General features: G+C 45.4%; 2 protein-coding genes across 2 annotated transcripts in view; both read left to right on the forward strand.

Annotated features, from left to right (window-relative positions):
* Nucleotides 1-16,852, forward strand: part of COL4A5 (collagen type IV alpha 5 chain) — a 669,904-nt gene that overhangs the window by 253,757 nt on the left and 399,295 nt on the right. The window lies entirely within an intron of this gene.
* NXT2 (nuclear transport factor 2 like export factor 2) lies at nt 532-8,385 on the forward strand. Its single transcript, XM_063313434.1, has 4 exons — nt 532-681; nt 5,802-5,888; nt 6,754-6,898; nt 7,673-8,385. The coding sequence occupies exons 1-4, from the start codon at nt 667-669 to the stop codon at nt 7,840-7,842; spliced, it is 417 nt and encodes a 138-aa protein (XP_063169504.1). The 5' UTR covers nt 532-666; the 3' UTR covers nt 7,843-8,385.

Below are 16,852 nucleotides of genomic sequence, written 5' to 3' on the forward strand. Positions count from 1 at the left end.
AGATACTTTCTCTTGGTTTGACTGCCTGCTAACGACTCCAGCAATTCCCAATATGATTAACATCTAGTGATACGCTCCGGAGGGACACGGGCATCCCATCGCCTCCGTCCCCGGCCTGGCCATCCTCGCCTCGGGGAGCAGCGGCGGCAGCAGCAGCCGCCGCGGGGGCGCCGGGAGACCCCAAAGGCTGGACGGGACCCCCATTCCTCCCGGGGTTCTCAGGAGGACAAGCCCACCTCCATAGCGACACGTGACTCCAACTTCCGGCCGCTGCCGGAAGCCGACTTGATTATAAGGCTCGCCGGTGGGCTTCGCGCGATGTCACTCTAGGCTTCTGCACTCTATGGCGGAACCCCTTCCTTCCTTCCTTCCTTCCTCTGGACGCCAGGCGGCTCCGTGCTCGGGCCGGCTCGCCCGGTGCTCGCCGGATCCTACGCGGAGCTGTGGAAGCGCGGCTCCAGGCTCTGCGCTGAGGCGGGCGGCGTTCGAAGCCGAGTCGGAACTGTCGGGGAGGGTACCTGCGGCGGACCGGAAGGAGTTGGGAGCCTGACCGGAAGGGGAAACGGGCGGGGAGATCCGTCGGTGGGCCCTCTCCCGCTTGGCGTGAGGGCCGCCCGGCTTCCTGACAGCGCTTGCGGGCAGCCGCCCCGGAGAGAGGCCTCCGGCATGGCCGCGGTCGTGGTAAGAGAAGCCTGGGCGCCGGACTACAAACCCCATCCTCCCCGGTTGCCCCGCCCGGGTGGGGAGGATGGGGCTTCTGATCTAACGCAGGGTGGGAGAGGCCGAGGGGGGATAGCAGGCCCGGAGGAGCGAGATTACGCTTTTATTAATTTGATATGTAATATTTTATATGGCTATATGTAGGGAGTACCAAAAGTCAGCCCCATAGGCCAGTCTCCCTATGGTTTAAGTATATTTTAAGCATAAATATAAGATAGTCTTTTTCTTCTTTTCCTTCTTAGCTTGTATTTTAATTTTTTTTATTTAGGGAGGGAAGTATGTTTTATGAATTAATGTATTTTTTTTTCCAGAAAAAACGTTAATTACATTTAGGAATGTTCAAAAGTCACACGTCAAACGAGGGAAGGGTTTAGAACATGCCAACCCATTCAAACCTTTGATATAATTTGTATAAGTTGTCTATGGGACCTGACTTTTGATACACCATGTAGATACACAAACATTTGTTCTACTGTATTGGAGCCTGCCTACAGTCTAGGACTGTGGCAGTAAACACACCTTAGTAAGTAAATGTTCCCTGCCAAAAAATTTCCCATCCAAGAAATGTTTGTATGCAGTTAAATTCAGTCATCTAAATGTCCCATTCAGACTCCACAGTCTTCCTGTTCATGTGGTTTTTAATTGTGAATTGAATTAGGAATTGGACATTTTGTAAGCTGCCCAGAATCTTTTTGGAGATGTTGTTGTTTATTTGTTTAGTCGCTTCCGACTCTTTGTGACTTCATGGACCAGCCCACGCCAGAGCTTCCTGTCGGTCATCAACACCACCAGCTCCCCCAGGGACGAGTCCGTCACCTCTAGAATATCATCCATCCACCTTGCCCTTGGTCGGCCCCTCTTCCTTTTGCCCTCCACTCTCCCTGGCATCAGCATCTTCTCCAGGGTGTCCTGTCTTCTCATTATGTGGCCAGAGTATTTCAGTTTTGCCTTTAATATCGTTCCCTCAAATGAGCAGTCTGGTTTTATTTCCTGGAGGATGGGCTGGTTTGATCTTCTTGCAGTCCAAGGCACTCTCAGAATTTTCCTCCAACACCACAGTTCAAAAGCATCGATCTTCCTTCTCTCAGCCTTCCTTATGGTCCAGCTCTCGCAGCCATATGTTACTACGGGGAACACCATTGCTTTAACTATGCAGACCTTTGTTGTCAGTGTGATGTCTCTGCTCTTGACTATTTTATTGAGATTTGTCATTGCTCTTCTCCCAAGGATTAAGCGTCTTCTGATTTCCTGACTGCAGTCAGCATCTGCAGTAATCTTTGCACCTAGAAATACAAAGTCTTTCACTGCTTCTACATTTTCTCCCTCTATTTGCCAGTTATCAATCAAGCTGGCTGCCATAATCTTGGTTTTTTGGAGGTTTAGCTGCAAGCCAGCTTTTGCACTTTCTTCTTTCACCTTCATCATAAGGCTCCTCAGTTCCTCTTTGCTTTCAGCCATCAAAGTGGTATCATCTGCATATCTGAGATGGTTAATGTTTCTTCCAGCGATTTTAACTCCAGCCTTGGATTCCTCAAGCCGAGCATGTCGCATGATGTGTTCTGCGTACAAGTTGAATAGGTAGGGTGAGAGTATACAGTCCTGCCGTACTCCTTCCCCAATCTTAAACCAGTCTATTGTTCCGTGGTCTGTTTTTACTGTTGCTACTTGGTCGTTATACAGATTCTTCAGGAGGCATACAAGATGACTTGGTATCCCCATACCACTAAGAACTTGCCACAATTTGTTATGGTCCACATAGTCAAAGGCTTTAGAATAGTCAATAAAACAGAAATAGATGTTTTTCTGAAACTCCCTGGCTTTTTCCATTATCCATCGGATATTGGCAATTCGGTCTCTAGTTCCTCTGCCTTTTCTAAACCCAGCTTGTACATCTGGCAATTCCCGCTCCATGAATTGCTGAAGTCTACCTTGCAGGATCTTGAGCATTGCCTTACTGGCATGTGAAATGAGTACCACTGTTTGATAGTATGAACATTCTTTAGTGTTTCCCTTTTTTGGTATGGGGATATAAGTTGATTTTTTCCAGTCTGATGGCCGTTCTTGTGTTTTCCAGATTTGCTGGCATATAGCGTGCATTACCTTGACAGCATCATCTCGCAAGATTTTGAACAGTTCAGCTGGGATGCCGTCGTCTCCTGCTGCCTTGTTATTAACAGTGCTTCTTAAGGCCCATTCAACCTCACTCTTCATGATGTCTGGCTCTAGCTCACTGACCACACTGTCAAAGCTATCCCCGATATTGTTATCCTTCCTATACAGGTCTTCTGTATATTCTTGCCACCTTTTCTTGATCTCTTCTTCTTCTGTTAGGCCCTTGCCATCTTTGTTTTTGATCATACCCATTTTTGCCTGGAATTTGCCTCCGATGTTTCTAATTTTCTGGAAGAGGTCTCTTGTCCTTCCAATTCTATTGTCTTCTTCTACTTCCGCGCATTGCTTGTTTAAAAATAATTCCTTATCTCTTCTGGCTAACCTCTGGAATTTTGCATTTAATTGGGCATATCTCCCCCTATCACTGTTGCCTTTTGCTTTCCTTCTTTCTTGGGCTACTTCTAGTGTCTCAGCAGACAGCCATTTTGCCTTCTTGGTTTTCTCTTTCTTTGGGGTATATTTTGTTGCCGCCTCCTGAACAATGTTGCGAACTTCTGTCCAGAATTCTTCCGGGACCCTATCTACTAAATCTAGTCCCTTAAATCTATTCTTCACCTCCACTGCATATTCCTTAGGAATATTAGTGAGCTCATATCTAGCTGATCTGTGGGTCTTCCCTAATTTCTTTAGTCTGATCCTAAATTGTGCAATAAGAAGTTTGTGATTGGAACTACAGTCAGCTCCAGGCCTTGTTTTTACCGACTGTACAGATGTCCGCCACTTTTGGCTGCAAAGGATGTAGTCAATCTGATTTCGGTGTTGTCCATTTGGTGAAGTCCATGTATAAAGCCGTCTCTTAGGTTGCTGGATTTTGGAGATGGGCAGCCTCAATAAATCCAATAACTAAGTGAGTTAGGGTCCCTGGCCAGAGAGATGTGGGTTCAGATCCCTTCTCAGTCATGGAGCTTCTTGGCCTTTGACCACACACACACACTTCTCCCACAGGTTCCCATGACACCTGAAGCCAAGTGGGCTGGAGAAGTTATATGAACCCAAAAGGGTGTTATAAACCCCAGGTGGGGTGTGCTGTATGAAGCCACAAAATTGTGAGTTCAGAAAACGATGGAATAATGAACTGGGATTTTGTGTGAAAGGAACCAGAATGTTTCTCTGCTAACTTTATACACCTCCAGGGCTGAAAATGAAGGGGGAGACCCAATATTGAGATCGTAAATATTTAAATTGTTTTGAATTGCAGTTTTTCTCTTAATTGTGTGGGAGGGTAGTAAAGAAGTAAATTATGGCAAACTGTGCGGGAGGTGGATTGAGGTATTTAAGAAAGCGTTCCCAAAACAGTTAACAATAAAGTGAGGGATAAGGTTGGTTTCTTCTCATCCGTGTTGGACTTTCAAGCCATTTTTGTTAGGGATTTCAGCAGGTGGCAGCACCTGGCTAACTTTCCACAGGCTCAAAAGTTTAAAAAACAGTGACTTTCACAAGTGCTTAGAGAGAACATTGCCAGGAAATCTCTTAGCTGTGGCCCAGCAGTGTCTGTAATAAACCATGATGACTTGAAAGTAACATTATTGGCATGAGTCATCATCCTCTCCCCACCAACACCCAAGTTAGGGTCTACACTGGGAATTCAGAAACACCCCAGGAGACAATTGCAAAGCACTTCTATACTGTTGTCAGGAATACGACATTGACATGCCAGTGTAGCCAGCAGCAGACTAGGCGCCCTTGAAGGCTGTGTTGCCTTGACTGTTAAGCAGCTGTTACTCAGATTGATGCAGGGGCAGACGACGTGTTTTGGTTGGGCCTTCACTTGACGTTTTGCAAGCATGTAGTGAACGTGTTTACGGAATGGCTGCTGTGACAGGGGTCACCAGTCACAAACTCTCATTCATTGCTGCAAATCAATGTGCTAGAGACTGGTGGGTTTCTGTTGTTGTTTGTTTTATTTTATTTATTTTATTTATTCAATCTATATAGCCACCCATCTCAAACCAGTGACTCTGGGTGGCTAACAATCATACTTTACATGCTGTTGCAGTATATGAGCTTCCCTGTTTTTTTATTAAATTAAAATAATGTAAAAGCAACGTAGGGCAGAGGACCTTTGAAATGACAGTGCCACCAACAATATTGGACTGTAATAATACAATAAAAACATGGCATTATGTAATAATAAAAAACAATGATTGATTAAGTGCCATCAAATCAGTGTTGACTCTTAGTGACCACATAGCTTTTCTCCAGATCAACCTGATATAAAAAACATAACAGGGGAAAAATCACTAAGAATCACCAAGAAGAGAATTCTTCATGTTGCAGCCACTTAATTTTGTATTTTTTGATTGATTGATTGATTACATGCCATCAAGTTGATGTAAATTCTCAGTGACCACATAGATAGATTTTTTCCATGTTGATCTATCTCTAACCAGGTCCTTCAGCTCTTCCAGTGGTGCCCCCTTTGCCACTGTAAGTGAGTCCATCCCCCTTGCTGCTGGTCGCCCTCTTCTTCTCTTTCCTGCCACCTTTCACAGCATGAAAACCATCTCCAGAGAGCTCAGTCTTCACATAATGTATCCAAATTAGGATAATTTGACCCTCGTTATTTGTACTTTTTACTGCTTTTAATATACCAATATATTTAAATTTTTGTTTTCTGCCTTGGTAGCAGAAAATCAGGTCACATTCTGGAAGTGGTACAGATTTAGTGTGCTGGAACACTTGGAGCCCATTGTAGGGTCAGACAATGTCCAGGACACCTGTTTTGGCTGCAGGTTAGTCTGTGATGGGGTTTCTGAACCCATGAGAGCCAAATTGTCATGTAAAAGCCACGTGTCTTCTGAATGGGTGTGGTCTGCTAGGGCTTGGCAGAGTAGAATTGCTAAATCTGGCTAGCATATGGTGGATGTCCCTTGAAGATAATTTCATTTAACTATGTGGGTTTATTTTAGGAGTTCAAAACCTTCGTGGATCAAGCATGTAGAGCAGCAGAAGAATTTGCAAATATTTATTATGAAACCATGGATAAAAGAAGGCGGGTATGTAGATTTCTGGTGGCTATTTTGCTCCTACATTGAGAATGTGTGGGATTAATTCTTTTTAAGCACATATCTGATCTCCTAGCTTTTTCTTTCTTAACTGTGATTATTATTATAATTTGGTTACTGGTTAGTAGCAGGCTTATTACTCAGATTCTGGTAATTTAAAGAACTTGGTAAATATTTAATTAGAGTAACTTTCACTGTATACGATGGTGCTGCCCATGTAGAACTGCATGGAGCTGTGGCCTAATGTTTTAAATCATGCTTAAGTTTTCCTTCTTTAACAGCAACAGTTTTCTTTTACAGCATATACAATTTTAATGGCTAAAAAGGGTCAAATTCATGCAGAGGACAAATGATTTATATTTTTACGTGCCTACCAGCTGAACAGAGGATACACACAAAGAAACAAGAATTTAACCTTTAATATTTGGATGTATCAACGACTGCTATTTTTAAATGGCCTGTGCTTATCCTTCCCTGCTTCGATGTCTATATTGAACTAAGAGCCAGCTATTGGAGCTGTAGAAAAGGCTTTGAGGTTGAACTGTCCTAAGTTTGAGCTGTCCTGTTCCCCTTTCACTGGAGATGTTCTGAAATTGGAACGGCCTGTTCTGACCTTGAAACATTTTGCACGCTTCCCATCTTTAGTTTCACAGTTCGAATCCAGCAGTTTGTTGGGAGCAGATGTTTAGCTGAGGGGAGTTTTCCCAGGGAACCTCTTTAAGAACTCTTCAAGTATTTTGTAAAGAAAAAGCAACAGGTTGATTGTATGATGAAAGCAGATTTTTCAGGAGGACTTCGCAAGGGGAAAGGGCGGATGCTGCCGGTGTTTTATGTAATGTTTTCTAATGTTCCTCAGGTGTTAACCAGACTTTACACTGATGATGCAACTCTAGTTTGGAACGGGAATGCTATATCTGGCCAAGATGCCCTTGGTAAATTCTTTGAGATGTTGCCATCTAGTGAATTTCAAGTTAACACGTTTGATTGCCAGCCTGTTCATGGTAAGAAGCGAATGCCACCCTCTGCAAAGTTATTGATATGAGTTGGCTTGTGTCTTTTCAAAGAGTGTGAACAAACAACTCTACTCTGAAAGGCAATTGAAGTGTTTGAATGTACATAGCTGGGAGCTATCGGGATATTTCCACATCATCTGTGTGTTCCAGCATACTTAAATCTTCTTTTAGAAACTAATGTAGCAGAGTAGCAACCTGCTCAGTCCTTTTGAATGCAGCCCCCACTTCTGCGTTTCTTACAAGGGGACTACAGAGTTCATTGAAGAATGAACTTTCTCACGGTGCCTGTTAGTCTTTGTCTGCAGTGCAAACAGCAAGCGCCTCTTTTTTGTCAGCTTGCTTGAAGGGTGACAGCATGTGGTCTGAACTATCAGTTCTCAAGGAAGTGTGACAGAATGCTTGCAGTTGCAGGACAGAATCGCTGGCATAGATGTATCTTGACGGGGCATTTCTTTGAAGGAGAGAGGCGGGGACACCAGCGGGGTCTGTGTGTGTGTGTGTTAAAAAGGCAAGAGATTGGACAGGGTCACCCCTGTGGACGCTGCTGGTAGACACGATGGATCAGCTAACATCTCTTTGCTTAAATTAATAATACGCTAAGTAATGCTGCCAAATTTTACCTCTGAGTATTGGGGAAAGAATTAGATAGCATTGCTTTGAAGAAGGCCTGTTCTTAGAAATGCTCACGCTGCTTATGTATACAAGTAGGCTTCTGAGGAGCGGACGAATGTGTTTTAGCACTTTTTTCTTTTCTTTCTCAAGAGCAAGCGACTCAGAATCAGACTACCGTTCTTGTTGTGACCTGCGGGACTGTCAAATTTGATGGGAATAAGCAGCAGTACTTCAACCAGAACTTCTTGTTAACAGCACAGACCACAAATAACAACACCGTCTGGAAAGTCATGAGTGATTGTCTCCGTTTCCAGGAATGACCTTATTAGTGGGGAGCAGCAGTGGATGTTTTCGTCTGGATTTTTATTTTTTTATAAATACCCCTGGCTTTTGGGATGGGCCTGTTGAGTATGGACATTCACCTCTCTCTCCACACCTCTTTGTACGTTCCACAGCTTCATAACAGAATAAATGGTTTTTTAATGGAAGAACTTCCCTGCCTTCAAGATTACATTAGGCTGCATCAGAAGCAAAAGACTTCTGGTTTATTTGTCTTGGTTACCCTTTTAGGTGACAGTGGAACCAGTTCGGTAGGAATTCTGGGCACTTCCTTATATTAACAGATCCCAAATTTGGCACATGGCAGACCTTCCTCCTCCTTTGAGTATTTTGGGAGAAATGCTACTAGGGACAAGTTTTGTTCGCTTCAGTGAGAATTAAAATGGTGGTGGAAGAGACAAAGATTGTAGCTGTAATTCATGAGGTCTTTTGGAATTTGCAGATCTTGCTGAAACAAATACAAGGAATATGCTAGTGGCTTGGTGAAGCATGAGTGTGTTGCAGATACATCACTTTGGAATTCCCCGGCGTGTTTCTGCTGTTTGTATACATGTTTGCGTTTTTCACTTATTCCATGGCAGTAATTGTTTCAGATTTCAGTATTGGAAAAAAAAAGGTTTTATAAGAAGGAAACATCCATCTAAAGGAATCTTCTTCTTTTCTAGATTGTCCTTCATTTGTCAGCTGCCACTTTTATCATTTTGCCTAACTACAGTGAAAAGTCAGAACATTTCTGAGCTGTTTGAGATAGACACTTAAGGGTAAATAAATTTAGTGTGCTAGAAAATACCCCACTTTTCTCTGTACAATCTTCCTTTAGGAAACGAGTCTGGGTTTTTCCTTTTGATCCCCAATTTTTCCCAATGTGTGGGAAAACTGCCTGGTGCCCATTATATGTCATGTCAAAATCCAGTCTTGGTGAAGAGATTCTTATCTAATGTTTTTGAGTGTTCAAACACTTATTTTCCCAATTCTCCAGTGCCACAAATTTGAATAGAATTACAGAAAGAAAAATAATGTTGAAAGCTTTCTACTAAAGTCTCTTAGCTCGGCACCTGTGATTTTACCATCTAAGGCTGTTCTCTGGTTACGGTTTTTGAACCATCAAGAGATGATAAAATTGTGAGGGCATGTAACGGTGGGAAACTCCTGGCTCATGCCTATCTGGTGTAAGGACCACATCTGGAGGTAAAGTCCAGATTGTTTTGGTGATTGTCAGTGTGCCAGAGGGCCTTACTGAGCCGCACTGGTGATCTTCTGATGGGGACGTGGATGCTGGCATGTTCCCATGGTGTACACGAATGTGCAAGTATAAGGTGCCTCTTCCCAAAATGTGCAGCTTCTTCTTAACTACGATAAGCTTACCCAGGTTCATATATTCATATATTTATTCAGAAATTGTGCGGTGCCCCTCTGAATGCCTTAGAAACGAAAAACATCTCTACTAACATTAAAACGGATTTAAAGCAGACGAAAGCTGTAATATTAAAAATCTTGGGAAAACAAGCATGTCCTGAGCCACCTGCTCAACTCTGTGGAGGGGCTTGTTTCCACTCTAGTGGAAGTTTATTCTGTAATACTGGAATTAATGGTGTGTTTTTAAAATCAGTTTTCTATTGCTCTTGCTATCAATAGTGCTTCCCTAGCACTTGTCGTGGGATTTTTCATTTTGACCTTAGTGCCAGGCCTCTGTTAAAGGAGAGGCAATCTGATGGTACCCGCCAGATGTTGTGGACTTCAGCTCCCACAATCCCTTGCCATTGGCCATGTTTGTTGGTTGTGACGGCACAGGCAGTTCAAAACACCCGCAGGGCAGTTTCTGTACTCCTATAGTTTGACAGACAACTCATGATTATTTGTCCAAGGAAATTTGGTGTGGGTTGGAAAAACAAGCTACTCAACAGATTATCCAAGAAATGCATGTTGGCATCCATTAAACGTTTTCCTTGATTTTGCAAGCATCAATGCATTGGCATTATATATAATGATATAATGATGCACTTCCATGTACATTCTTTTAACAGGAAGGAAATAGTGCTAGAGTATTGCTTATTTTTTATGCCACAATTACCATTTTGGCATACAACGAGCTTTTCCTTCTTTTTCTGGCTGTGTTGTCCTCATCTAGGAGTGAAAAGGGGACTGCCCTTAATAGTTATGGAAAGTCAGCAAGAGCCTCAGTGCGCTATGTTAGGGTTATTTTAGATTTACAGGTTTTCTACATTACCACCCTCAGAATTCAGTGGGGTAATCCAAGGGGTTTTCTGAAGCTGCAGAAAAAGAGAAGGGGATGTGTGCAATCTGGGAGCTATCAGCTATGCACTCCTGATACAATTCAAAAGATCCACAATGCCATATTTATGTAGTCCTGTCCAGTGTGTAAATGCTAACAGCAAGCATTAATGGAAATGGGAAATAGCTATAATATCCCCTAGAAAGCAGTAAAGATTTCTTTCCACAATGCAGGAGTCAATAGCTGGAAAACCTGTTTCTGTATTTAAATGTTTGCATCCTTTGTTTAAATTTCCGGCTTCATTGCCACCTTGGATTCAGTTGCTTGCTAAAAAAATCAAGATGGTGGCCACAGCCATATGATCAGAGCCCCACTGCTTTTGATGTGCATTGTTGCCCTCTTGGGCAAAGAAGAATTTGGATTAAGGAGTTGCCAACAAGTGCAGTCTATGACCCACACACTCTGAAGCACCGTGTGACCTTAATAATACGTTGGTCTGGTCTGAGTTAGCCTGTGGTAAGGATCCAGCCGTTCTTGCTCATGAACAACTTGTCAGCGTCCACTGTGTTGTGTTGGTCAGGCCAATGGTGGTTCCTTCATTACACCCTAATTAAGCAAAGCATGGCTTCACAGCTTTTACTCTGAAAAACGTGTTACAGTCATCTCCTTGCACAGAAACAGATGGTTGCCCCAAACCAGGGACAGGCCACCTTGTGTCCCCTAGCTGCTTCAGACCTCAACTCCCATCACCTGTCATTGACTGTCACGGCTGTGGCTGATGGGAAGCCAAATATTTAGAAGGGACGTGATAGCCTATACAATCGTTGCCATGAGTTATGGTGGGGAAAAGTAGCATTCCAATAAATATTCGTATCTAAAGGAGTTGCAAAGGGAGTTTAGTTGGTGGGATGCGAAATTTCTATGGGAATATTAAGGCCCTTTGTTGATGGATGGAAGTGGACGTGCATCCCCAAAGAGCATATCTGGAATTCTAACAAGGATGGGAAAGCAAAGAGCAATTCAGCATTTGAGTAGGCGCAAGATCACAGCTAATGACTGCGCAAAATATATTTGAGACTGCAATCTTAAGTTCCTGCATTTGGAGTAGGTTTTAGTAGGCTGTGCTCCTTAGTAAACCTGTAATAATAATAATAATAATAATTATTATTATTATTATTAATCTCATTGCACTCTAGTAAGCAGAACTGTTCATTTCCAGATGTTCGTGTCAATGTTATTTTATTTATACTAGAAATCTAGCTCTCAAAAATTAACTATTAAAATATGGAAACTGTTTCCGTTAGTTCCACTTCCTAGTTGATAAAGTCAGCATTTGTTCATCCTTTGATGTACGCCAAAGGCAATGCCTCTGGTAAATTAAACATCAGGAGATTTCTGTCTGTCTGCTTCAAATTTGCTTATTATAGAAACAGTCTCTCCACTGAGATACTGCTAATAAGATTTGATGATCGTCCAAGAAGTTTTCTTTATGCCGCAAAATAACCAAGAAGCAAATCAGCATCGTGAAAAAAGGACGTGGGCAGGACCCCGTTCAGAGTACGAAAGGCTGAGGGCAGAATGTTAACGCGAGATGTGAGAGAGAGACACACACGCACGCACACGCACGCACGCACCCCAGGCTGTTCTCACCGCATCCTTTTTCTTCAGGGATTTTTTTCTACTGAGATGGATGCACTACAGGGGGGGTGGGGGTGAAACTCTAACTCAGCTGGTGTCAAAATTTCAAATGAAGCTGGCTCGGATTATCTCAAATGCTGGTATTTCGGATAGGACCCCCTTCATGTGTGGGGCTGATGGGTGCATCAAAAAGGTTCGGCAAGAGGGAATGGAAATATGCTAGGGCAAAGTTTCTCAGCCTCAGCCGCTTTAAGATGTGTGACTTCAACTCCCAGAATTCCCTAGCCAGCATACTGGCTGGGGAATTCTGGGAGTTGAAGTCCACACATCTTAAAAGTGGTTGAGGTTGAGAAACGTTGGACTAGGGATTAAAAGTTTCAGCCCTTGTTTAAAATGCACACTCACACACACTTACATAATGTAGATACCATGAACCTCCTGAGTAGACAATTGCAAAAGGAAGATCCAGAGATGAAAAGAGCCGGTTTGGTCTAGTGCTGAAGGCACCAGGCTAGAAACCAGGAGGCTGTGAATTCTAGTCCCTCCTTGGGTACGAAAGCCGGCTGGGTGACCTTGGGCCAGTCCCTCTCCCTCAGCCCAACCCACCTCACAGGGTGGTGGTGGGGGGGAAAGGAGGAGGAGGAAGGAGTATTAGGGATGTTTGCTGCCTTGAGTTATTTGTAAAAATAATAAAGGCAGGATAGAAAATAATAACAAAAGGGGACTTTAACTCGGACTTGGCAGTGAAGCAATTGGCATAGGGCAAAAGGCTTTAACTGTTACTCTCATCAGGATGAGGAGCCAGGAATCTGTTCATGTCCGTCCGTCCCCCCCCCCCCCGCCGCACTTTCTAACGCATGAAGGATGCAGTTTCCTCAAAGGGTGCAGGGGGTAGCCGCCCCCAGGTTGGGGAATGTTGCTCTGAAGCACGGGCAAGGAGCTGCCCACCACACACATTCCTACAGGTTTGGCCTAGGATCAGCCCTGCTTTTCAAACAGATCCTTGCATCTTTCCATACCTACATCTTCTTTCTTAAGTAACAGAAACCAAATAAATCCAACCACCGGAGCAGGAGAACCTTGGCTGAGCCTCCAGGCAGCTCTTAAGCCAGGCTTGACAGTCGTGCTTTCACCTTATCTGATGAGATCCTGAGGATCTCCTTTTCTGATCATTCGGAAGCACACAGATTCTTGGGATCCCGGAAGCCCAGTGGCAGAGCGCGGTCTTCAAGGCTGGAGTTTGCCCACTCCTGCCTTAACTAGACGGCGACCAGCCTTCCGTGAGCCAGTCGCACCCGCTTGATCGGTGATCAAGAAAGCAAATTCCAAAGGCAGCCTTTAGAAATGTAACCCCCTGGTTCTCTTGCATTAAAGCCAACGCGGCATTCAGCCCTTGGATTTTCGAGCCTGTCTCTGGACGCTGCGGCCTCTTTCTGCCTCCTTTGACGTGGTCCAGCCCTGGCAGCTGCCACGAGGGAGGGACGAAGACGCCGGAGCCCCTCGCTGTGGGTATTTTCTCCCTAGCGAAAGTTCATTGCAGGAAACAGCGGAGCCTCCTCTCCAGAAAAAACCAGCCAGGACCACGAGCAGGGAGGTTGGCTGAGGAACGTGCTTTTCAGAGCGGGAGAGCAGAGCCAGCCGAAGCCCCCACGTCGGGCTGGAAGCAGCCGAAGTACGCGGGGCTGCTCTTCTCCTTTCCAAGGCACCCGTGGGCGTGGGGGGTGGGGGCGGCCAGAAAGAGAGAGGATCCACCTGCTCCTCTCCCTTACAGGCGGCCTCTCGAGCGCTGCTCCGCCGGTCCGGGCCGTTGCAACCCCTGCAGGGCTTCGGAACCGAGGAGCCCTGTTGAGCCCTGAAGCTTCCACGCAGCCCCGCGGAATCTCTGGCGCGCGCCCGGGGGGGGGCGGTGTCTGGGCTGCCGCCGCCCCTCTCACAGAGGCTCGCTCTCCCCGCTGCTGCGCCGCTCGCCCGGGCCGGCGGGGCCCCCCTTCCCCGCGCGCCCGCCCAGTCGCGCTCGATGTAGAGGTGGTAGGGGTCGTGCTTGGACTCCAGCTTGCGCGAGCGCGTGTAAGCCAGGATCAGCCCGCCGGCCAGGCAGCCGTAGAAGATCATGATCAGCAGGATGTACAGGTAGGCGTCGCCCTCGTCCGACGGGCGCGCGGCGGCGGGGCTGGCAGAAGCGTTGGGGCCCCCCGCCGCCCCCGCCGCGCAGCTCCTGCCACAGCCGGCCCAGCAGGCGCTGCAGCCGCCGGCCCTCGCTGCTGCAGTTCGCGCCCGGCCCTTGCATGGTTCCGGGGCGCGCCCGGCTCCCCCGGCTTTCCCGCTCCGCCTGCCGGCTTTGGGGTCTGGGGGCTCCAGCCAGCGTCTCTCCGTCCCCCGGAGGCGCCTCGATGCCTTAATGGGAAATCTTGCGAGCCGAGCTGGGGGGGGGGGAGTGTTGCTGGGCTGCCCTCCCCCACCCTTGCCCCCCTTAGGAATTGGAAGGAAAGGGGGGGGTCGCGCTTGAATATTTGGGAGCGGAGCAGAAGCCACCTGGCGGCTTTCCTTGTCTTGGGGTGGGGGGGCGTGATGGAAGTGGGAAGCAGCTGCTGCCGCCACCGTCCCTGTAGCATGAAGGCACGTCCGTTTTTAGAACAACCCGGGCCCTTTGCGTACTACTTTCAGGAAGGGGGCAGCGCCTAGCTTTGCCTGGCTGATGTAAAAAACGAATCAGGGTTAATCCTGGCTAGTAATTGGATGGAGGAACCACGCAGAAGCTCCGGATTGATTGATTAGGTGCCATCAAGTCGTTGTCGACTCTTAGTGACCACATACAGAGATGTCCTCCATGATGATCTGTCCCTAACTTGGTCCTTCAGGTCTTCCAAGGGTGCACTTACTGCTGAGCCCCTCCACCTTGCTGGTCCTCCTCCTCTTCTCTTTCCTTCCACCTTTCCCAGCATTAGAGCCTTTTTCAGAGACCTGGGTCTTCACATAATGTGTCAAAAGTAGATAATTTGTGCCTGGTCATTTGTGCCTCAAATGAGAAATCTGGGTCGATTTGTTCAATTTTCTCTTGGCTGGTTCTCTTGGCTGTTCACAGTACTCTTAGGAGTCTTCTCCAGCTTCAAAGTCCAAGAGGTCAATACTCTTCCTATCCGGCTTCTTCAAAGTCCAGAAACTCCAGAGATGTAGGACAAAGTTAAAATATACCCCCCCCAAAAAAGGGTGGGGGATGGCAAATCACTTTTGTATTGTTGCCAAGAAACTTGCATAGATATGTCCAAATCACCAGTTGACTGGAAGGAAAGGGAGATTATATTATGTATGGAGAGCTCCCCCGCCCTGGTGTAACATGTAGCTCATCCTAGTGTTTTCTAGAGATGATGGACTTCATTTCTAGCCCACATGGCTCTAGAACTTATTTGCAGGAGGTGGGCCTCGTTTTCTGGAAACTTCTGCAGAACCTAGGGCCACCTTCCCACCTTGGAGCCTCAGGAATCCAACTGGAAAGAAAAGTTGCCTTTGTGCCAAAGAAAAGTATTCAAGGTAGTTATAAAACAGTAAAAGGATATTAGAATTTAATTCCATTGAATCATTAAGATGAGGGACACAACTGAAATGTTTTCAGCATCTCTTCTTTCCAATTTCTACTGGTAAGAGTAACAAAAAGGAAGTTAACCTGACTGAACCTGCTTATTATTTTGTGACACATTTCACACTTTACATACCCAATACAAGGTGTTTGTTGTGCTGTCTTTAGGCACAGTCATCTGCAGGGTTGTCTGTTCTTTTGCCTGGCTAGACAGTTAGGACGTCACTTTCCGAGTGCCCTCAGGGATGTTTTTAAAATCAACAAAAGTTCTCTTTTGGGGGGAGTCCAGCTTATATTTTGGGCCACTGGGTTTGAGTCTTACTTCCTCTCTGCTACAAGATTGAGAAGGCTTTAAAACATCTTATTCCCTAGCCACCTAAGACTTCTTTATTAAGTTGCTGATCTTGCAGGTTAACCAGAAGATTGTGTTTTTATCTGAGGGGGGGACTGTAAGTTGCCCAGGGTTCTTTGGATTGGAATGGCAGATACGATTCCCAGGTAAATAAATATTGATATTATATTGCCCTATGCTGGATTTTTTTTTCTTTTCTTTTGCACCAAGAAGCTCCTTTTGCTTCTTAAGGATGAAGGGTTGAGTTGAGCTTGGAAAGGAAGGCTTAATTGATTCTTTGGCACCATGTTGTATCCGCTGCTTACTACTCTAAGTGCAGTTCCTGAATTCAGCATTCCTGCCTTTACTCGCTTCTTGGGGACCGGATGCATTGGCTAAACGGTTGGCTCACCCTGTGGTAGAATAAACGTTTTCACAACTTTTCAGCTATGAAAAGTCTCCACTTCTGAGAAGTTATGGAAGATCATGAGTTCTAGATTTTTTTTTAAAAAAAAATACTGTTTCCTCAACTGCCCTTTGGCTGTAGTTTGACTGGTGGGACAGCAGAGGAGGAGATATTTAATTGTAGGCATCTCTGGATCTGCTTTTCATCACTACATCCATGAATTTAACTGGACTGGTAGAATTCTCAAACGCCAAACCATCTCTTTCAAGAATGACTGTTCTAATTCATTTGGTATGATCTCAACTCCCAATTACTACAACAGATTGAACCTCTTCTATAAACTTCACCTCCTAAGGGCTAAGGAAAAACATTCTCCCAATACTCCAGTTGCTTGAGTCTTCCATGTTTGTTTTTTTACAAGTTAGGGTGTTTTTGGAAATCTACTAACATCTTGTTCTTAGGATTTTAACTTGGAGGCATAGTTACAGGTTTTGTATAGGAGCAGAGTGTGGGCAGTTCAGCTTGGGAGTAAATGCTATTGAACATGGTAGAGATTTGCTTCACATTCATCCCTATTTTACTGATACCCATCAAACTGGAGGTGGGGGTTCCATTTCACCCACTGTGTATCTGTTCAAGAGTAAATGGGCACCTGCAGGCCAGCTCTGGGCCAGGGATGCTGAGGGTTGTAGCTGTAACATAACCAGAGAGCAATAAAGGTTTGAGAAACATCTGCAGGAAGAGCCATCAAACTTCTGCATGGCTTTACTCTTCAGCAGAAAGCAGTGACTTCTGTTTTACACCTTTGT

Source organism: Candoia aspera, chromosome 12 (assembly GCF_035149785.1).
Source record: "Candoia aspera isolate rCanAsp1 chromosome 12, rCanAsp1.hap2, whole genome shotgun sequence".
Lineage (NCBI taxonomy): Eukaryota > Metazoa > Chordata > Lepidosauria > Squamata > Boidae > Candoia > Candoia aspera.

Excerpts from the sequence above, each read along its gene's own strand:
- NXT2 (XM_063313434.1), top strand. Across the intron at positions 5,889-6,753 it reads CCATGGATAAAAGAAGGCGG|GTGTTAACCAGACTTTACAC; the intron begins GTATGTAGATTT and ends AATGTTCCTCAG. Across the intron at positions 6,899-7,672 it reads TGATTGCCAGCCTGTTCATG|AGCAAGCGACTCAGAATCAG; the intron begins GTAAGAAGCGAA and ends TTCTTTCTCAAG.